The sequence below is a fragment of the Anomalospiza imberbis genome, chromosome 22 (genome assembly GCF_031753505.1).
Source record: "Anomalospiza imberbis isolate Cuckoo-Finch-1a 21T00152 chromosome 22, ASM3175350v1, whole genome shotgun sequence".
Lineage (NCBI taxonomy): Eukaryota > Metazoa > Chordata > Aves > Passeriformes > Viduidae > Anomalospiza > Anomalospiza imberbis.
The window spans coordinates 2,291,715-2,313,268 of NC_089702.1; the positions used below are offsets into that span (position 1 = coordinate 2,291,715).

The following is a 21,554-nucleotide window of genomic DNA, read 5'->3' on the forward strand; positions in this document are numbered from 1 at the left end:
CCACCTTCTTCCTATTTTTATATAAATTCTCAGATCCTGTCAAACCCGCCCCAGGCACCACTATGCTTTTAATTTCCTTTTATTAATAGGGCTTCCCATCCTGCCTCCAGGCTGACACAGCTCTGCCAGGGCTGCCAGCACAAGCAGGGCTCCCTCTTTCCAAGCTCAGCGTTGTGTGTACTCAGGGATCGATAAACCCTCAGAGGTGACACGGATGGGGACGCAGGATGAATCCTTTTGCTGTACCTCGATGGGTTCCTCAGCCTGCTTGAGCACACCAAATTTAGGCTGTTGCCATGTCTTCTGAGCAGCAGAAGTAGGAGCAGGGACACAGCCCGTCTCTTGTCAGGGTCCTGTTGTACTGAGAGCTCTGAAATCCTGCCCAAAATCACTCTCACCTGTCCGTCACCACATCACAGGACTGCACTGTACGGAAGAGAGATTTCTCCACCAGGGTTTTGCACCCAATTTGTTTTTCTCTCGGGGCTGCCACGTGGTTTCGGACTCTTCCTCACTCAGCAAACACGCAGCTGCTTTCGGCATGCACCTCGCATACCTCATCCTCACCGTCTTCCTGGCCCAGCTCCTGGGTAAGTCCTGGCTCTTCCCCAAGGCACCCTTCTTTTTCTCTTCTTTTTTTTTTTTTTCTTACCCCCGGAAAACCTCAATAGCTTTATCAGGAACTTGTAGGGAAATATTAGTGATTAGAGTGGAAAGGCTGAGAAAAATCGGTTCCCCTTTGTGGTTTTGCAAATGTTTGCTCAAGAAGTTCTTTGATTTGTGAGGGAAAAGGAAAGGGAGAGAAATCTCAGACCCCTTCTCTGTCTTTTCTCTCACCTTCAAGCCATCTCCCTCTACCTCTCTTATCTGATCCTTCTGCAGTCACCTCAGGAGATCTCAGCTATCTCGACAGTCACATCATGCTCCTGTTTTAATGTAAATTCCCAGATCTTGTCAAACCTGCCCCAGGCACCTTAAAGTTCTCCTGTCACTGACATTGACAGGGCATCCCATCCTGCCTCCAGGCTGACACAGCTCTGCCACGGCTTCCAGAGTTCTCTGCGCTGCCAACAAACCAGGGCTCCCTCTTCCCAAGCTCAGCGTTGTGTGTACCCAGGGACTGAGGAACCTCCGAGGTGACAGGCATGCAGAAGCAGAATGAATCCTTTTGCTGTATCTCGATGCGTTCCTCAGCCTGTTTGAGTACCTAAAAGTTAGGCTGTTCCCAGGTCTTCTGAGCAGCAGAAGTAGGAGCAGGAACACAGAGCAGTTCTTCTAAGGGTCCTCTCGTGCTGAGAGCTCTGAAATCCTGCCCAAAATCACTCTCACCTGTCCTTCTGCACATCTGCTTTTGCAGATTGGTTTTGCACCCAATTCGTTTTTCCTATCTGGTGCCCTTCCCTGAGGAGCTGCTCACCATCACTTTCTTCCAGGCACCACGGGGCAGGACAAGGTCACCCAGGAAGATGGAGCAGTCACGGTGAAGCAGGGACACCCCTTCCACACCACCTGCAAATACCAGAGCAGTAACTTCAGGGGATTACTCTGGTACCAGCTGCGGAGAGGCCGAGCCCCACAGCTGGTCTCCTATCAAGCCGGGAGTGGCCCCAAGCACAGCGGCCGTATCAGCACGCACCTCAACACCACGGGCAAATACAGTGTCCTGCAGCTGGAGGAAGTGGAGCTCTCTGACAGTGCCTTGTACCTCTGTGCTCTGCAAGACACCCTGCTGCAGGGAGCTTCCTCGGCTGTGCAACAACCCAGGGCAGGGAGGGGATGTGTCAGGGCAAGGCTGAGCTTGGGGAAGGGACCCTGATCTCAGCCCAGTGGTCACCAGAAGTTGCATCCCCATGTGCATACAATGGTCTGTTGGTTTGGACTGCATTCATTCTTGCAGTGTCCTTGACTATTTTGGACAATTTTGACTCCTTTCTGCATTGTGCAGTCTCTTAGGAAAGAAAATTATCCGCTCTGCTTGCCTGGGATCTTGTCCTGGCACACTTAAGCCCTGCTACTTTTGGCCCCACATGTCCTCAGCAGAGCCCAGGGCTGGTTGTGTGTTCCTGCCTTGTGTGCTCATGGAGCAGCCCCGTTTGCATGGACACACGGGAAGCACGGATTTGTCTGTGGCTCCACCCTGCTGAGCACGGCCCTGGCTCTGTCCGTGTGTGTCCCTCATCGGGAGGGAATTTGCTGCCTCTGGCAGGGACAGCGAGCACTGCTCTGGCCCTGAACAGCACGGAGCAGCAGCTTCCCAGGCTCACAAACAGCCTGAGTGCAGCCGAGTGGGGCCGGCAGCTGCCCGCTGCAGATGGGCGCAGGCTGGATCTGCTTCCCAAGCGGTGTGGCTGCTGCGTGCGATGGGACACAGCTGTCTCTTGTGCCTGGCCGTGCCAAACGTCCTTGTGTCGCTGATTGTGCTGGTGCCGGGAGAGGCGGGGGCTGAGTTCGGCCGGGGCGGAGCTGGCGTTGGCGGAGAGGAGGCGGCAGGGCCGCAGCAGAGCCGGGGCTGAGGGGCACAGCGAGGCTCGGCCGGCGGAGCGGCGGCATGCGGCGGTGTCGGGGCGCGGGGCCGGCGGCGCTGGCCGCGCTGCTGCTCGGTGCGCGGGGGTGCCGAAGGGGAACCGCGGTCCGGGGATGGGGTGATCCCGCAGGTCCCGGCAGGCTGCCGTCCTGCCTGGCTTCTTCACAGACCTTTTCGCGAGAGCTGTTCTCCCGTTCACCCCTCCCTCTTCTCCAACCTAAACCTCTATTCTATGCCAAAACCTGCACAAGCATTCCTTATTTATAATGAATTCATTTATCGTTAAGTCAGTCCTTAGTCCTTATTACTTTTCTTCTTCTCTTTTTGTGCTTTCTCCCACAGCCTCCCGTTCTCCAGTGACTCTCCTAATCGCTCTATCATTCTCGCATTAATCTCTCCACAAAGGATTCCTGGACACTTCCATTGCTGCATATCTTGACGTCCTCTGGGAACTGTTTTCCTCCTCATCTCTCTGTGTTCCTGACTGCTTTTGCGGGCTTTGGTCTGGGGATTGGCAGGCAGAGCTGGATAGAAAGTAGGAGTTGAGATTTGTTCCTTTTCTCTCCCTGGCAGTGGCTGCAGTCAGAGCCCAAGTGCAGCAAGAGCCATTCCTGGAGACCACCGAAGGCACCAGCATCACCATCAAATGCTCACACCCCAATATCCGGACTTCCGATTACATCCACTTCTACCGTCAGCTGCCGGGCCAAAGGCCTGCACTCCTGGCAGTCACCGCTAAAGGCTCCAAGGAGGTGCGAGCCCCCGAAGGGCGCCTGTCGGTGTCGGCAGACCGGCGTTCGAGCGCGCTGTGGCTCGGGCGGCCCCGGCGCGGGGACGCGGCCGTGTATTACTGCGCGCTGGGGGCCACGGGCAGAGGAGCCGGGGCTGCGGCCGGGCACGAACCGCCGCGGGCGGGGCCGGCCGGGGCCAGCAGGGGGCGCTGCCGCTCCGCTCCGGCCGCCGGGGCCGCCTCGCCCCGCTCGGCCCGGGATCCCGGGGCGCTGCCGGCACCGGCAATGGGACCGGCACCGACACCTGCACTGACACCGGCACCGGCAATGGGACCGGCACCGACACCTGCACTGACACCGGCACCGGCACTGACTCCACCATCGACACCGGCACCGAGCCACTGACCAGCTTGGAGTCACCGACCTTCCTCTGCCCCTCTTCTCAGCACTGGTTTAATCAGCTTTTGCCCCAGCTGCCTGATCTCCCCAGCACGAATCCCCTCCATTCTCAAAGACTTGTGAGCATCTAAGTGCCTTAGCAAATCTTTACTATTCTCCGTCTGGATTACAGGAGATCCATGCCGGTTACCTTCCCTGTCTCCCAGATCGGGAGGCCAGTTGTCCTGATGATCATCAATCCTACTCTTGAAGACTGAGGCAAAGAAGCTGTTAAGCACCTCAGCCATACCCTCGGCTTTGCTGAATGTATTCCCCACGGTGTCCAATGAAGAATGGTGATTATCCTCGGTCCTCGTTAATGTATTTGTAAAAACACTCTTTATTATCCCATTCAGAATTGGCCAGATTAAGTTCTAACTGAGCTTTGTCCTCTCTACTTTTCTTTCTGCATGACCTAATGACATCCTCCAACTCTTCCCGAGTTGCCTGCCCTTTTTCCAAATGTGAGACACCCTCTTTTTATTCCCCGAATTCCTGGGAATCCTCCCTTCTCAGCCAGGCAGCTCTTCTCCTCCACCTCCTCATCTTTTATCACATAGGGCCAGGCTGCTCCTGTGCCTTCGAGATTTTTTTTCTTAAAGTATATCCAGTCTTCTGGGAACCCTTCCTTTTAAAGGACTGCTTCCCAAGGGACGTTACAAATCATTGTCCAACAGGCCACTGGCCCTGAACAGGACAAATTCTGCCCCCTGGAAGTCCAGGGTAGCGGTTTTGTGGATTTCCCTTCCTTTACATACCATTGAAAACTCTGCCATTTCATAGCTGCTGTGCCCAAAACGGCCTCCAGCCACCACATCTCCCACCAGCACTGCTCTGGTTGTACACAGCAGGTCTTCTGGGGCCCCACCCTTGGTAGGCTCCCTTTATCTTCGACAGCTTGGAGAGCATCTGCAGGGGGGGAATGATTGCAGAGAGACCAGGCCTGAATGCAGCAGGGAGATTTAATGAGTCACAAAGACACAAGGAAACTCACTGCAAGTGCACAACAGCAGTGCTGGCAGCCCGGGGCCATCTGAGAGTCCCTCCTCCCTGGCAGTGGAGAGGTTCCCACACGGTGCCAGTCTACCTGCCCCAGACAGGGAGACGAGACTGATGGTCCCCACCAGGCTGCACTTGGTGGCACCTTACTGCCAAGGGGAGACAAAGCAAACAAAGAAAAGGGAAAGGCAAAGCCTTCCAGCTGTCCTGCTACCAACACTGAAAAATGTCCATCCTTTGCCCTGCACCATGTTCTGAGTAATCTGAGCTGTCTCCATGGGGCTTCCATAGCACCTTCTTCAGGGGAGGGACCTTCTGCCACTGTAGCACCTGGAAATGCCAGACAGGTCACAGCCCCCAGAGCTGATGGGCACTCGGTCACAGCTGAGGATGCTGCCAGCAGCAGCCGAGGTGGAGGATCCCACCACGGTGTTCTGTGGGAAGGAGCTGAGGATGGGGCCAGGCAGGGTCACCACCACGAGGGAGGGCTCAATGACGAGGGTGGAGTCCTGGCACTGCCTGACACAGGGCTCATTGCAGCTGTTGGCCAGCGAGGTGGGGCCACAGGGCTGGCATGGCCAGCACGGGGTGTAGCAGGACATGTCTCAAAGTCAAAAGTGCACCTGGGACAGGAAGAAGACGAGAAATAGATCACAAGGGTGAATGAGAGCAACCAAGGCCACTCCTGAGTTGGGAGCTGGAGCCTTGGCAAGGAGCTTTCTTTCTTTCTTGCCCTGCAAATAGCAGCCTGGCCCAGGGAGTCTCCCTCCTAATTTCTTAAGCAAGAGCCCCTGCAGCCACATTTCAGCTTTTCTCTGTTACACAATGTCCCCCAAATATCTCTGCCATGAGAGTGGACTGAGCACGGAAGAAAACAACCTCCACAGAGATATTTGTCTACTGGATCATTTTGTAAGAGAAAGGGAAGGAGCTTCAGACTCCCCTGGTTTCCAGACTCAGAAGGAGCCTGGGTGCAGTTGAACAAAGATGTAGCAGCCTGTAGGAGATTTGTCCAGGGAAGAGGCACTGAAATGCACTCCCTGCTTCCTGAGCCCTCCTTTTCCAGCTGCTCTAAACATCGCGCTGTTCTACGGCCGATTGCCAGCCCCAACAAGGTTGGTTTCACCCATGTTTGAATTTTTAGATTGATTCTCTTTGAAATATTGGGAGTGCCTCAGCATGGCTGGGAGTGCTCACACACATGCAAGCACACGGAAACATGGACATACACACAGACACACAGGCAGGTCTCTCCAGGCCAGGGCAGAACTGCTCTCCCCTGTGCTGCATCAGTTTGCTTTCGTAGACATGGAGAAAATCTGAGGCTTTATGCCCAGCTCCTGTATCCATGTCAGTGGGTTTCTTTGCAGTGCCCTGAAGGACAATTCGGGAGTCCCCAACATGACAGCAAAGGGGAGATGTGAGTGAACAGATGATGGGAGCAAAGGAAACCCAGGGCCGCCTGTCAATCCTCAGCTCCATGATACCAATCCGATCCCCTGCTCCCCTCTTCCGACCCCGCCGCTTCCGACGCGCAGAGAGCCGAGCACCGCCACACTCCCACCGCGCTCACCTCCCCTCCGTTGCCTGCCAGGAGTGGGCGAGAGCCCGAGCAGCGCCGGCGCAGGGCTGTGCCCCGGGGCGGAGCTGGCGTTGGCGGAGAGGAGGCGGCAGGGCCGCAGCAGAGCCGGGGCTGAGGGGCTCAGCGAGGCTCGGCCGGCGGAGCGGCGGCATGCGGCGGTGTCGGGGCGCGGGGCCGGCAGCGCTGGCCGTGCTGCTGCTCGGTGAGCTGCGTTGGCAGCTAGGGGCATCCGGGTCAGCGGGATATGTGAGACCGGCCTCAGCTCAAGATTAATTTTTTACCCTCCTGTTCCTTTTCAGTTCTTTTTTACCCTCTGTCCCCTCCTCTGCCCTCACATTTTTCTCCCTTCATGATGTCATTGCTACAAAGTTTGCCTTTTTAACTCCATGTCTTCATCCATCAATTCATCCATCCATCCATCCATCCATCCATCCATCCATCCATCCATCCCTCTCAGCGAGTCTGTTTTTGACATTTCCTTCTGATTTATCTTCAGACGTGCCTCATAGATTCTCAGAGAAATAGTGTCTCTCGACTCAATTCTCCCAAACATATCTAATTTCGCTCTGATCAGTCGTCCTCTCCCATCTCCCCCTTGCATGGCATTTTCTGTAAAAGAAAACTGATTGTTCTTTTCTCCGTGGCAGAGGCTGTGGCCAGAGCCCAGGTACAGCAGGAGCCATCATTGGAGACCACCGAGGGAATCGGCATCAACATCAGCTGTTCACATCCCAAAATCCAAACCAACGAGTGGATCCACTGGTACCGTCATCTTCCGGGTCGAGCACCCGAACTCCTCGCCCTCACTGCTAGAGGTTCCAAGGATGTGCCGGCCATTGCAGGAGAGCTGCGGGTGTCGGCAGACCGGCGTTCGAGCGCGCTGTGGCTCGGGCGGCCCCGGCGCGGGGACGCGGCCGTGTATTACTGCGCGCTGGGGGCCACGGGCAGAGGAGCCGGGGCTGCGGCCGGGCACGAACCGCCGCGGGCGGGGCCGGCCGGGGCCGGCAGGGGCCGCTCCGCTCCCGGCTGACGCCGCTCGGCGGGGCAGGGACCGAGCCGCGCGCGGCACCCGCGGGACTCCGGCCGGGAGCAGCACGGGCCCAGCACACGGCCTGGCCTCCTGCGAGAAATCCCTTCGAGCACAAGGATGCTGCCCTGCGACGCGCACAAAACAATTCTGCTCGAGAAGAACATTTCAGCAGCGGTCTAGGCAATCCGGGATGGTATTCCTATATTGGCAGCCAGAGAAAGGCTCAGGAGATGTTGGCTCGTTGCTCCGTGGGGAAGGGGACCTGCTGACAAATGACAGGGAAAAGGCTGACACACTCAGTGCCTACTTTCCCTCAGTTGAACTGCTGTCACTTCTCCTCAGTTCCATCACATCCTTGAGCCTCCCTGAGGCCTTTCTGGGAATAAAGCAGCACCCTGAGTAGGAGAAGTAATTAAAGAACTCCTACTGCACATCCACGAGTTCACGATAGCACAAATACACTCTGGAGCTTGCACACACCCAAAGAGTAACTCATAGCTCTGCACGTATGAAGAGCTGTGTGCACACACATTTTCAGAGCAGACCCCGGCACAGACACTTCTCCTCCTGACATGTCCCCACAGATGTGCAAACACCCACGCTCCCTCCTATTCCTGCTCCTGCACCCAAGTCTTTGCACGCACATCTACGTGAACATTCCCATCCAGAGATGTACACACATAAAGCACATCCCAGCACGGATCCATGCCCACACATTTACATATACACCCTCCCTTCTTCCCTCCTCAGCTCACCCTGATGATCACCGGTTTTTGCCTCCCCGTGTGTCGGCATTGGGCTGCTGGTTCCGACCCTGCCCTGTTAAAATTGCCTTCAGAAAAGTATTCGTGCCTCGCTGGACATCTTACCCTCTGTTCAGCCTGTCAGTACACGAACTGTGTCACGGGCTTGCCTGACTCCTTGTCCTTCCCCACAAGGCTCCCGCCCTGCTGCAGTTGTTCCCGGGTGTCCTCAGCAGCGTCCATGGATGATTGTGTCCTTGCCTGTGTTCCTGGTTTGTGTGCGCTTGTGTTCAGGCAGGGTCCACAGGAATCCATGGGGAAACACAAATTCGTGCATTAATCCACCCCGATGTGCAGGAACCTAGGAACCTGTGAGTGTGTGTGTGTGTGTGTGTGTGTGTGTATCCTACTGTGTTACTCAACAAGTGAAATGCGTTGATGGCACTGGAGACGCTCTGCACTGCTCTGCCCCGAGCATCACAGAGAAGAGTTTTCCCAGCCTCAGAAGGATCCCGGCTGCAGATGAACAACGATGTAGCAGCGTGCAGGAGGTTTGTGCAGGGAAGAGGCACTGAAATGCACTCCCTGCTTTCTGTGCCCTCATTTTCCAGCTGCTCTAAACACACACAGAAACACAGACACACAGGCAGGTCTCTCACGGCCAGGGAACAGCTGCTCTCCCCTGTGCTGCATCAGTTCGGTTTCGTGCACATGGAGAAAGGCTGAGGCTTCATGCCCAGCTCCTGTATCCATGTCAGTGGGTTTCTTTGCAGTGCCCTGAAGGACAATTCGGGAGTCCCCAACATGACAGCAAAGGGGAGATGTGAGTGAACAGATGATGGGAGCAAAGGAAACCCAGGGCCGCCTGTCAATCCTCAGCTCCATGATACCAATCCGATCCCCTGCTCCCCTCTTCCGACCCCACCGCTTCCGACGCGCAGAGAGCCGAGCACCGCCCCACTCCCACCGCGCTCGCCTCCCCTCCGTTGCCTGCCAGGAGTGGGCGAGAGCCCGAGCAGCGCCGGCGCAGGGCTGTGCCCCGGGGCGGAGCTGGCGTTGGCGGAGAGGAGGCGGCAGGGCCGCAGCAGAGCCGGGGCTGAGGGGCACAGCGAGGCTCGGCCGGCGGAGCGGCGGCATGCGGCGGTGTCGGGGCGCGGGGCTGGCGGCGCTGGCCGCGCTGCTGCTCGGTGCGCGGGGGTGCCGAAGGGGGGCCGGGTCTTAGACTGGCGTGAGCCCGCACGTCCTCGGAGGCTACTGTCCTGCCTGGCTTCTTCACAGACCTGTTCCCGAGAACTGTTCTGCCGTTCATCTCTCCATCCTCTGCATTCCATAGTCCCTCAGAAATCTCCTGATTCTATTCTATGCCCAACCCTGCACAAGCACTCCGTACCTCTGCTTCTTTATTACTTAGAAAGTCAGTCCATAGCCCTTCTAACTTTTCTTTTTGTGCTTTCTCCTACATCCTCTCGTTCTCCAGTGACTGCAGTGTTCTTCCTGTCTGTCACGCATCCATCACTCCACAAACCAGTCATGGATACTTCCATTCCTGCTTATCTTGAAATCACCTCGGTACTGTCCTTCTTATCGTCTTTGTACGTTCCTGACTGTTTCTGCGGACTTTGTGCTGTGAAGTAGGGCAATGCAGGATTTCAGACTTGTTCTTTTTCTGTTCCTGGCAGTGGCTTCAGCCAGAGCCCAGGTACAGCAGGAGCCGCTCATGGAGACCATCGAGGGCACCGGCATCAACATCACCTGCTCACATCCCAAAAAAGTGAGCGGCGAGTACATCCATTTCTACCGTCAGCTCCACGGTGGAGCACCCGAATTCCTCGCCCTCACTGCTAGAGGCACCAAGGAGGTGCCGGCCATTGCAGGCCAGCTGCGGGTGTCGGAGGACGGGCGTTCGAGCGCGCTGTGGCTCGGGCGGCCCCGGCGCGGGGACGCGGCCGTGTATTACTGCGCGCTGGGGGCCACGGGCAGAGGAGCCGGGGCTGCGGCCGGGCACGAACCGCCGCGGGCGGGGCCGGCCGGGGCCAGCAGGGGGCGCTGCCGCTCCGGCCGCCGGGCCCCGCGCGGCTCCGCAGCTCCTTCCTCTGCCCCGAGCCCGCACGCACCGGCACCGCACAGCCCCGCACGGCCCCGCACACGCCTCACAGCCCGCCCGCAGCCTGCGCTCACACGCTCGCCACACACACACCGGCCTCCCCGCGCTCCCGAGCCCGCCGCCGCCTCACACCAAACTGCTGCCGCCTGCGCCTCTGGCCCTCCGGCCACTCCTGCTGCTGCTCTCAGCCGCTTTGTAAAGCAAAGAGATGCTCCTTGAGCTGCTCCAGCTCACCTGGGCTGGGAACTGACCAAGCAGCAGCACTGACAGGCACACAGGAGCTCGTTCATGCAGTGCTGTCACCTCACCAGGTCATGACCTGAAAGGTGTTTGCAGTGAGGCTTTCCGAGGAGAAAAAGGAATCTCCATCTCTGTCCCTGCAGCAATGTCTCTGTTCCATACTGCCAGGTGAATAACAAGCAGCATTCCCCCCTGGATGTGTAAATCAGGTGTGCTTTCAATCCCACCTGAGCCTGGATTTCACTTCTCTACATCTTTCATTCCCATCCTCACTTTTCCCCAAACACTCATGGATGAGCATTCAGCACCTTCCTGAAACAGTAGAACATCTGGGAAGAAAACAATAAATCGGTAGGAGTAGAGGAGCATTTCAAATCATCCAAGCGCTCGTTCGCACCCAGCTTCCCCCTTAAAATAACTGGTCCCTTCCCTTCACGTTAGTAACCTGTCAAGCATCCAGAAGAACAAATGCCAGCATCTGGCAATGCTGGAAGGGTTAGAGGGAGACACTTGAAAGACTGAGCTCCACATGAGGTTTCTCTCCAGACCCTTGTTCGAGAGACCCCATTTCCTTTGGGGACAGGAGCCTTTCAGCATCTTCAGGAGCTCCTTGGACTGAGCAAGTTCAGCAGAGGCCACAGTCAGGGCATGTGAAAGGTGAGAGTGTCTGGTTCTCTAAGGCTCACATCACGTCCATTTTCCTTCCAAAGAGAAGAACAAAGAAAAAGGAAAAGCGATTAACAAAGCACACAATGACACCAATCTGGCAGTAGGTGATAAAGGAGAGAAGGAGGGAGCTCAGAGCTCTCCAGCTTCTAATTGATGGGCCATTAGGAAAGTGCTGTCAAGTGGCTCAGGCTGAGCTTTGTCAGTGGGAAGATGGGACAAGAGGAACCGGAGGATGAAGGAGATTTCAGGGGGACTTATGAGATTAGGGAACACAAACCAGGCAATGCTTGTGAATCTCTGCATTCTCCAGCCTTGGAGTTCTCCAAAAACCTTCTAGATCTGGAGATTAGCAGTGATCTCACAGAGCTGAGGACACCTCGGGAGGGTGAGAAACCCCAGTGGGGAAGAAGGCCCTGAGCTCCCAAGTGCCCAGGCCTGGCTGTGCAGCAGAGCTGGCCATTCCAGCTGCGGAGGTGAGGACTCCACTGCGAGCTGAGCGGGAACAGCCCCTTGCCGTGAGCGAGGCCCCAGAGGCACGGAATGCTGCCAGTGCCAGTGGCTGAGGGAGCCTCGGGGGCTGCTGCTGGACGAGCGAGAAGCACACAAGGAGCATCTCAGGCACTGCAAGGACAGCTCATTGCTCTGCCTGCTCCCGCCGCTGCTTCCTTTGCTCCGCCGAGAGTCGTTCCCGGCAGCTCTGTTCTCTCGGGGCTGCCACGTGGTTTCGGACTCTTCCTCACTCAGCAAACACGCAGCTGCTCTCGGCATGCACCTCGCATACCTCATCCTCACTGTCTTCCTGGCCCAGCTCCTGGGTAAGTCCTGGCTCTTCCCCAAGGCACCATTCTTTTTCTCTTCTTTTTTCTTCTTACCCCCAGGAAAACCTCAATAGCTTTATCAGGACCTTGTAGGGAAATATCAGTGATTAGAGTGGAAAGACTGAGAAAAATCGGTTCCCCTTTGTGGTTTTCAAATGTTTGCTCAAGAAGTTCTTTGATTTGTGAGGGAAAAGGAAAGGGAGAGAAGAGAAATCTCAGACCCCTTCTCTGTCTTTTCTCTCACCTTCAAGCCATCTCCCTCTACCTCTCTTATCTGATCCTTCTGCAGTCACCTCAGGAGATCTCAGCTATCTCGACAGTCACATCATGCTCCTGTTTTAATGTAAATTCCCAGATCTTGTCAAACCTGCCCCAGGCACCTTAAAGTTCTCCTTTCACTGACATTAACAGGGCATCCCATCCTGCCTCCAGGCTGACACAGCTCTGCCACGGCTTCCAGAGTTCTCTGCACTGCCAACAAACCAGGGCTCCCTCTTCCCAAGCTCAGCGTTGTGTGTACCCAGGGACTGAGGAACCTCCGAGGTGACAGGCATGCAGAAGCAGAATGAATCCTTTTGCTGTATCTCGATGCGTTCCTCAGCCTGTTTGAGTACCTAAAAGTTAGGCTGTTCCCAGGTCTTCTGAGCAGCAGAAGTAGGAGCAGGAACACAGAGCAGTTCTTCTAAGGGTCCTCTCGTGCTGAGAGCTCTGAAATCCTGCCCAAAATCACTCTCACCTGTCCTTCTGCACATCTGCTTTTGCAGATTGGTTTTGCACCCAATTCGTTTTTCCTATCTGGTGCCCTTCCCTGTGGAGCTGCCCACCATCACTTTCTTCCAGGCACCACGGGGCAGGACAAGGTCACCCAGGAAGATGGAGCAGTCACGGTGAAGCAGGGACACCCCTTCCACACCACCTGCAAATACCAGACCAGTGATTTTAATGCCTTGCTCTGGTACCAGCTGCAGAGAGGCCGAGCCCCACAGCTGGTCTCCTATCAAGCCGGGAGTGGCCCCAAGCACAGCGGCCGTATCAGCACGCACCTCAACACCACGGGCAAATACAGTGTCCTGCAGCTGGAGGAAGTGGAGCTCTCTGACAGTGCCTTGTACCTCTGTGCTCTGCAAGACACCCTGCTGCAGGGAGCTTCCTCGGCTGTGCAACAACCCAGGGCAGGGAGGGGATGTGTCAGGGCAAGGCTGAGCTTGGGGAAGGCACCCTGATCTCAGCCCAGTGGTCACCAGAAGTTGCATCCCCATGTGTGTACAATGGTCTGTTGGTTTGGACTGCATTCATTCTTGCAGTTTCCTTGACTATTTTGGACAATTTTGACTCCGTTCTGCATTGTGCAGTCTCTAAGGAAAGAAAATGATCCGCTCTGCTTGCCTGGGATGTTGTCCTGCCACACTCCAGCCCTGCTGCTTTTGGCCCCACATGTCCTCAGCAGAGCCTAGGGCTGGTTGTGTGCTCCTGCCTTGTGTGCCCTTGGAGCAGCCCCGTTTGCATGGACACACGGGAAGCACGGATTTGTCTGTGGCTCCACCCTGCTGAGCACGGCCCTGGCTCTGTCCGTGTGTGTCCCTCATCGGGAGGGAATTTGCTGCCTCTGGCAGGGACAGCGAGCACTGCTCTGGCCCTGAACAGCACGGAGCAGCAGCTTCCCAGGCTCACAAACAGCCTGAGTGCAGCCGAGTGGGGCCGGCAGCTGCCCGCTGCAGATGGGCGCAGGCTGGATCTGCTTCCCAAGCGGTGTGGCTGCTGCGTGCGATGGGACACAGCTGTCTCTTGTGCCTGGCCGTGCCAAACGTCCTTGTGTCGCTGATTGTGCTGGTGCCGGGAGAGGCGGGGGCTGAGTTCGGCCGGGGCGGAGCTGGCGTTGGCGGAGAGGAGGCGGCAGGGCCGCAGCAGAGCCGGGGCTGAGGGACACAGCGAGGCTCGGCCGGCGGAGCGGCGGCATGCGGCGGTGTCGGTGCGCGGGGCCGGCGGCGCTGGCCGCGCTGCTGCTCGGTGCGCGGGGGTGCCGAAGGGGAACCGCGGTCCGGGGATGGGGTGATCCCGCAGGTCCCGGCAGGCTGCCGTCCTGCCTGGCTTCTTCACAGACCTCTTCGCGAGAGCTGTTCTCCCGTTCATCCCTCCCTCTTCTCCAACCTAAACCTCTATTCTATGCCAAAACCTGCACAAGCATTCCTTATTTATAATGAATTCATTTATCGTTAAGTCAGTCCTTAATCCTTGTTACTTTTCTTCTTTTCTTTTTGTGCTTTCTCCCACAGCCTTCCGTTCTCCAGTGACTCTCCTAATCTCTCCATCATTCTCGCATTAATCCCTTCACAAAGGATTCCTGAACACTTCCATTGCTGCATATCTTGACATCTTACGGGAACTGTTTTCCTCCTCATCTCTCTGTATTCCTGACCGCTTCTGCGGGCTTTGGTCTGGGGATTGGCAGGCAGAGCTGGATAGAAAGTAGGAGTTGAGGTTTTTTTCCTTTTCTCTTCCTTGGCAGTGGCTGCGGTCAGAGCCCAAGTGCAGCAGGAGCCATTCCTGGAGACCACCGAGGGCACCAGCATCACCATCAAATGCTCACACCCCAATATCCGGACTGCTGATTTTATCTACTACTTGCGTCACCGGCCAGGCCAAACGCCCGAACTCCTAGGGATCACTGCTAAAGGCTCCAAGGAGGTGCGAGCCCCTGAAGGGCGCCTGTCGGTGTCGGCAGACCGGCGTTCGAGCGCGCTGTGGCTCGGGCGGCCCCGGCGCGGGGACGCGGCCGTGTATTACTGCGCGCTGGGGGCCACGGGCAGAGGAGCCGGGGCTGCGGCCGGGCACGAACCGCCGCGGGCGGGGCCGGCCGGGGCCAGCAGGGGGCGCTGCCGCTCCGGCCGCCGGGCCCCGCGCGGCTCCGCAGCTCCTTCCTCTGCCCCGAGCCCGCACGCACCGGCACCGCACAGCCCCGCACGGCCCCGCACACGCCTCACAGCCCGCCCGCAGCCTGCGCTCACACGCTCGCCACACACACACCGGCCTCCCCTCGCTCCCGAGCCCGCCGCCGCCTCACACCAAACTGCTGCCGCCTGCGCCTCTGGCCCTCCGGCCACTCCTGCTGCTGCTCTCAGCCGCTTTGCAAAGCAAAGAGCTGCTCCTTGAGCTGCTCCTTGAGAGCACCTGGGCTGGGAACTGACCAAGCAGCAGCACTGACAGGCACACAGGAGCTCGTTCATGCAGTGCTGTCACCAAACCAGGTCATGGCATGAGAGCGGTTTTCTGTGAGGCTTTCTGAAGTGACAAAAAAATCTTCATCTCTGTCCCTGCGGAAATGTCTCTGTTCCATACTGCCAGGTGAATAACAAGCAGCATTCTCACCTGCATGTGTAGGGCAGATGTGCTTTCCATCCCACCTGAGCCCGGAAATCACATCTATACATCTCTTGTTCTCATCCCCTCGTTTCCCCAACCAACTCTCCATGTGCATTCAGCATGTTCCTTAAATAGTAGAACATCCCAGAGGGAAAACAATTATTCGGCTGGAGCAGAGGAGCATTTCAAATCTCCTGAGGACTCTGTCACAGCCATCGTCCACCCAAAACAGATTTGTCCCTTTCCATTCACGTTAGTAACATCTCAGGTATCCTGAAAAGCAGATGCCAGGATCTAGCAATGCTGCAAGTGTTGGAGGGAGACATGTGAAACACTGAGCTCCACATGAGGTTTCTCGCTTGAGACTTGCTCTAGAGACCCCAATTCCTTTTAGGGACAGGAGTCTTTCAACATCCTCAGGAGCTCCTTGGGCTGAGCAAGTTCAGCAGAGGCCACAATCAGGGCATGTGAAAGGTGAGAGTGTCTGGTTCTCTAAGGATCACATCAAGTCATTTTTCATTTCCAAAGAGAAGAACAAAGAAAAAGGAAAAGCGATTAAGAAAGCACACAATGACACCAATCTGGCAGTGGGTGATAAAGGAGAGAAGGAGGGAGCTCAGAGCTTTCCAGCTTCTAATTGATGGGCCATTAGGAAAGTGCTGTCAAGTGGCTCAGGCTGAGCTTTGTCAGTGGGAAGATGGGACAAGAGGAACCGGAGGATGAAGGAGATTTCAGGGGGCCTTATGGGATTAGGGAACACAAACCATGGCATGCTTGTGAATCTCTGCATTCTCCAGCCTTGGAGTTCTCCAAAAACCTTCTAGATCTGGAGATTAGCAGTGACCACACAGAGCTGAGGACACCTCGGGAGGGTGAGAAACCTCAGTGGGGAAGAAGCCCCTGAGCTCCCAAGTGCCCAGGCCTGGCTGTGCAGCAGAGCTGGCCATTCCAGCTGCGGAGGTGAGGACTCCACTGCGAGCTGAGCGGGAACAGCCCCTTGCCGTGAGCGAGGCCCCAGAGGCACGGAATGCTCCCAGTGCCAGTGGCTGAGGGAGCCTCGGGGGCTGCTGCTGGACGAGCGAGAAACGCACAAGGAGCATCTCAGGCACTGCAAGGACAGCTCATTGCTCTGCCTGCTCCCGCCGCTGCTTCCTTTGCTCCGCCGAGAGTCGTTCCCGGCAGCTCTGTTCTCTCGGGGCTGCCACGTGGTTTCGGACTCTTCCTCACTCAGCAAACACGCAGCTGCTCTCGGCATGCACCTCGCATATCTCATCCTCACTGTCTTCCTGGCCCAGCTCCTGGGTAAGTCCTGGCTCTTCCCCAAGGCACCCTTCTTTTTCTCTTCTTTTTTCTTCTTACCCCCAGGAAAACCTCAATAGCTTTATCAGGAACTTGTAGGGAAATACCAGTGGTTAGAAAGGAAAGACTGAGAAAAATCGGTTCCCCTTTGTGGTTTTGCAAGTGCTTCCTCAAGAAGTTCTTTGATTTGTGAGGGAAAAGGAAAGGGAGAGAAGAGAAATCTCAGACCCCTTCTCTGTCTTTTCTCTCACCTTCAAGCCATCTCCCTCTACCTCTCTTATCTGATCCTTCTGCAGTCACCTCAGGAGATCTCAGCTATCTCGACAGTCACATCATGCTCCTGTTTTAATGTAAATTCCCAGATCTTGTCAAACCTGCCCCAGGCACCTTAAAGTTCTCCTGTCACTGACATTAACAGGGCATCCCATCCTGCCTCCAGGCTGACACAGCTCTGCCACGGCTTCCAGAGTTCTCTGCGCTGCCAACAAACCAGGGCTCCCTCTTCCCAAGCTCAGCGTTGTGTGTACCCAGGACTGAGTAACCTCCGAGGTGACAGGCATGCAGAAGCAGAATGAGTCCTTTTGCTGTATCTCGATGCGTTCCTCAGCCTGTTTGAGTACCTAAAAGTTAGGCTGTTCCCAGGTCTTCTGAGCAGCAGAAGTAGGAGCAGGGACACAGAGCAGTTCTTCTAAGGGTCCTCTCGTGCTGAGAGCTCTGAAATCCTGCCCAAAATCACTCTCACCTGTCCTTCTGCACATCTGCTTTTGCAGATTGGTTTTGCACCCAATTCGTTTTTCCTATCTGGTGCCCTTCCCTGTGGAGCTGCTCACCATCATTTTCTTCCAGGCACCACGGGGCAGGACAAGGTCACCCAGGAAGATGGAGCAGTCACGGTGAAGCAGGGACACCCCTTCCACACCACCTGCAAATACCAGAGCAGTGATTTTAGGGGATTGCTCTGGTACCAGCTGCAGAGAGGCCGAGCCCCACAGCTGGTCTCCTATCAAGCCGGGAGTGGCCCCAAGCACAGCGGCCGTATCAGCACGCACCTCAACACCACGGGCAAATACAGTGTCCTGCAGCTGGAGGAAGTGGAGCTCTCTGACAGTGCCTTGTACCTCTGTGCTCTGCAAGACACCCTGCTGCAGGGAGCTTCCTCGGCTGTGCAACAACCCAGGGCAGGGAGGGGATGTGTCAGGGCAAGGCTGAGCTTGGGGAAGGCACCCTGATCTCAGCCCAGTGGTCACCAGAAGTTGCATCCCCATGTGTGTACAATGGTCTGGTGGTTTGGACTGCATCCATTCTTGCAGTGTCCTTGACTAACTATTTTGGACAATTTTGACTCCTTTCTGCATTGTGCAGTCTCTTAGGAAAGAAAATGATCCGCTCTGCTTGCCTGGGATCTTGTCCTGGCACACTCCAGCCCTGCTGCTTTTGGCCCCACATGTCCTCAGCAGAGCCCAGGGCTGGTTGTGTGTTCCTGCCTTGTGTGCTCTTGGAGCAGCCCCGTTTGCATGGACACACGGGAAGCACGGATTTGTCTGTGGCTCCACCCTGCTGAGCACGGCCCTGGCTCTGTCCGTGTGTGTCCCTCATCGGGAGGGAATTTGCTGCCTCTGGCAGGGACAGCGAGCACTGCTCTGGCCCTGAACAGCACGGAGCAGCAGCTTCCCAGGCTCACAAACAGCCTGAGTGCAGCCGAGTGGGGCCGGCAGCTGCTCGCTGCAGATGGGCGCAGGCTGGATCTGCTTCCCAAGCGGCGTGGCTGCTGCGTGCGATGGGACACAGCTGTCTCTTGTGCCTGGCCGTGCCAAACGTCCTTGTGTCGCTGACTGTGCTGGTGCCGGGAGAGGCGGGGGCTGAGTTCGGCCGGGGCGGAGCTGGCGTTGGCGGAGAGGAGGCGGCAGGGCCGCAGCAGAGCCGGGGCTGAGGGGCACAGCGAGGCTCGGCCGGCGGAGCGGCGGCATGCGGCGGTGTCGGGGCGCGGGGCCGGCGGCGCTGGCCGCGCTGCTGCTCGGTGCGCGGGGGTGCCGAAGGGGAACCGCGGTCCGGGGATGGGGTGATCCCGCAGGTCCCGGCAGGCTGCCGTCCTGCCTGGCTTCTTCACAGACCTTTTCGCGAGAGCTGTTCTCCCGTTCATCCCTCCCTCTTCTCCAACCTAAACCTCTATTCTATGCCAAAACCTGCACAAGCGTTCCTTATTTATAACTCATGAAGTCAGTCCTTAGTCCTTGTTATTTTTCTTCTTCTCTTTTTGTGCTTTCTCCCACAGCCTCCCGTTCTCCAGAGACTCTCCTAATCCCTTCTTCATTCTCGCATTAATCTCTCCACAAAGGATTCCTGGACACTTCCATTGCTGCATATCTTGACGTCCTCTGGGAACTGTTTTCCTCCACATCTCTCTGTGTTCCTGACTGCTTCTGCGGGCTTTGGTCTGGGGATTGGCAGGCAGAGCTGGATAGAAAGTAGGAATTGAGGTTTGTTCCTTTTCTCTTCCTTGGCAGTGGCTGCGGTCAGAGCCCAAGTGCAGCAGGAACCATTCCTGGAGACCACCGAGGGCACCAGCATCACCATCAAATGCTCACACCCCAATGTCCGCACTGCCGATTTCATCCACTTCTACCGTCAGCTGCCGGGTCAAAGGCCTGAATTCCTGGCGGCTACTGCTAAAGCACCCAAGGAGGTGCGAGTCCCTGAAGGGCGCCTGTCGGTGTCGGCAGACCGGCGTTCGAGCGCGCTGTGGCTCGGGCGGCCCCGGCGCGGGGACGCGGCCGTGTATTACTGCGCGCTGGGGGCCACGGGCAGAGGAGCCGGGGCTGCGGCCGGGCACGAACCGCCGCGGGCGGGGCCGGCCGGGGCCAGCAGGGGGCGCTGCCGCTCCGGCCGCCGGGGCCGCCTCGCCCCGCTCGGCCCGGGATCCCGGGGCGCTGCCGGCACCGGCAATGGGACCGGCACCGACACCTGCACTGACACCGGCACCGGCAATGGGACCGGCACCGACACCTGCACTGACACCGGCACCGGCACTGACTCCACCATCGACACCGGCACCGAGCCACCGACCAGCTTGGAGTCACCGACCTTCCTCTGCCCCTCTTCTCAGCACTGGTTTAATCAGCTTTTGCCCCAGCTTCCTGATCTCCCCAGCACGAATCCCCTCCATTCCCAAAGACTTGTGAGCATCTAAGTGCCTTAGCAAATCTTTACTATTCTCCGTCTGGATTACAGGAGATCCATGCCGGTTACCTTCCCTGTCTCCCAGATCAGGAGGCCAGTTGTCCTGATGATCATCAATCCTACTCTTGAAGACTGAGGCAAAGAAGCTGTTAAGCACCTCAGCCATACCCTCGGCTTTGCTGAATGTATTCCCCACGGTGTCCAATGAAGAATGGTGATTATCCTCGGTCCTCGTTAATGTATTTGTAAAAACACTCTATTATCCCATTCAGAATTGGCCAGATTAAGTTCTAACTGAGCTTTGTCCTCTCTACTTTTCTTTCTGCATGACCTAATGACATCCTCCAACTCTTCCCGAGCTGCCTGCCCTTTTTCCAAATGTCAGACACCCTCTTTTTATTCCCTGAATTCCTGGGAATGCTCCCTTCTCAGCCAGGCAGCTCTTCTCCTCCACCTCCTCATCTTTTATCACATAGGGCCAGGCTGCTCCTGTGCCTTCCAGATTTTTTTTCTTAAAGTATATCCAGTCTTCTGGGAACCCTTTCTTTTAAAGGACTGCTTCCCAAGGGACGTTACAAATCATTGTCCAACAGGCCACTGGCCCTGAACAGGACAAATTCTGCCCCCTGGAAGTCCAGGGTAGCGGTTTTGTGGATTTCCCTTCCTTTACATACCATTGAAAACTCTGCCATTTCATAGCTGCTGTGCCCAAAACGGCCTCCAGCCACCACATCTCCCACCAGCACTGCTCTGGTTGTACACAGCAGGTCTTCTGGGGCCCCACCCTTGGTAGGCTCCCTTTATCTTCGACAGCTTGGAGAGCATCTGCAGGGGGGGATGATTGCAGAGAGACCAGGCCTGAATGCAGCAGGGAGATTTAATGAGTCACAAAGACACAAGGAAACTCACTGCAAGTGCACAACAGCAGTGCTGGCAGCCCGGGGCCATCTGAGAGTCCCTCCTCCCTGGCAGTGGAGAGGTTCCCACACGGTGCCAGTCTACCTGCCCCAGACAGGGAGACGAGACTGATGGTCCCCACCAGGCTGCACTTGGTGGCACCTTACTGCCAAGGGGAGACAAAGCAAACAAAGAAAAGGGAAAGGCAAAGCCTTCCAGCTGTCCTGCTACCAACACTGAAAAATGTCCATCCTTTGCCCTGCACCATGTTCTGAGTAATCTGAGCTGTCTCCATGGGGCTTCCATAGCACCTTCTTCAGGGGAGGGACCTTCTGCCACTGTAGCACCTGGAAATGCCAGACGGGTCACAGCCCCCAGAGCTGATGGGCACTCGGTCACAGCTGAGGATGCTGCCAGCAGCAGCCGAGGTGGAGGATCCCACCACGGTATTCTGGGGGAAGGAGCTGAGGATGGGGCCAGGCAGGGTCACCACCACGAGGGAGGGCTCAATGACGAGGGTGGAGTCCTGGCACTGCCTGACACAGGGCTCATTGCAGCTGTTGGCCAGCGAGGTGGGGCCACAGGGCCGGCATGGCCAGCACGGGTTGTAGCAGGACATGTCTCAAAGTCAAAAGTGCACCTGGGAGAGGAAGAAGACGAGAAATAGATCACAAGGGTGAATGAGAGCAACCAAGGCCACTCCTGAGTTGGGAGCTGGAGCCTTGGCAAGGAGCTTTCTTTCTTGCCCTGCAAATAGCAGCCTGGCCCAGGGAGTCTCCCTCCTAATTTCTTAAGCAAGAGCCCCTGCAGCCACATTTCAGCTTTTCTCTGTTACACAATGTCCCCCAAATATCTCTGCCATGAGAGTGGACTGAGCACGGAAGAAAACAACCTCCACAGAGATATTTGTCTACTGGATCATTTTGTAAGAGAAAGGGAAGGA

At 56.6% G+C, this 21,554-nt stretch overlaps 2 protein-coding genes and 4 gene segments (V, D, J or C); 5 read left to right on the forward strand and 1 right to left on the reverse strand.

Moving 5' to 3' along the window:
* Window positions 1-2,548: 2,548 nt before the first annotated feature.
* LOC137487075 (T cell receptor alpha variable 2-like) lies at window positions 2,549-3,911 on the forward strand. The segment is given in 3 exon segments: window positions 2,549-2,600; window positions 3,098-3,537; window positions 3,861-3,911. Coding segments are annotated over 3 exon segments (543 nt in total).
* Window positions 3,912-4,991: 1,080 nt separating this feature from the next.
* LOC137487077 (feather keratin Cos1-1/Cos1-3/Cos2-1-like) lies at window positions 4,992-5,294 on the reverse strand. The gene has a single exon (XM_068212720.1). It carries the CDS (start codon window positions 5,292-5,294, stop codon window positions 4,992-4,994), a length of 303 nt encoding a protein of 100 aa, XP_068068821.1.
* A 1,130-nt stretch (window positions 5,295-6,424) lies between these two features.
* On the forward strand, window positions 6,425-7,304 carry LOC137487078 (T cell receptor alpha variable 4-like). The segment is given in 2 exon segments: window positions 6,425-6,476; window positions 6,922-7,304. Coding segments are annotated over 2 exon segments (435 nt in total).
* A 4,522-nt stretch (window positions 7,305-11,826) lies between these two features.
* On the forward strand, window positions 11,827-13,237 carry LOC137487079 (T cell receptor alpha variable 1-2-like). The segment is given in 3 exon segments: window positions 11,827-11,875; window positions 12,719-13,037; window positions 13,231-13,237. Coding segments are annotated over 3 exon segments (375 nt in total).
* A 596-nt stretch (window positions 13,238-13,833) lies between these two features.
* On the forward strand, window positions 13,834-15,028 carry LOC137487080 (uncharacterized). Its single transcript, XM_068212721.1, has 2 exons — window positions 13,834-13,885; window positions 14,385-15,028. The coding sequence occupies exons 1-2, from the start codon at window positions 13,834-13,836 to the stop codon at window positions 15,026-15,028; spliced, it is 696 nt and encodes a 231-aa protein (XP_068068822.1).
* A 1,463-nt stretch (window positions 15,029-16,491) lies between these two features.
* Window positions 16,492-18,467, forward strand: LOC137487081 (T cell receptor alpha variable 1-2-like). The segment is given in 3 exon segments: window positions 16,492-16,540; window positions 17,384-17,666; window positions 18,266-18,467. Coding segments are annotated over 3 exon segments (534 nt in total).
* The last annotated feature ends 3,087 nt before the right edge of the window (window positions 18,468-21,554 follow it).

Coding starts and splice junctions, on each gene's coding strand:
- LOC137487080 (XM_068212721.1), top strand. CDS start 13,834: ATGCGGCGGTGTCGGTGCGCGGGGCCGGCGGCGCTGGCCGCGCTGCTG. Junction 13,886..14,384: donor GCTGGCCGCGCTGCTGCTCG/GTGCGCGGGGGT, acceptor CTTCCTTGGCAG/TGGCTGCGGTCAGAGCCCAA.
- LOC137487077 (XM_068212720.1), bottom strand. CDS start 5,294: ATGTCCTGCTACACCCCGTGCTGGCCATGCCAGCCCTGTGGCCCCACC.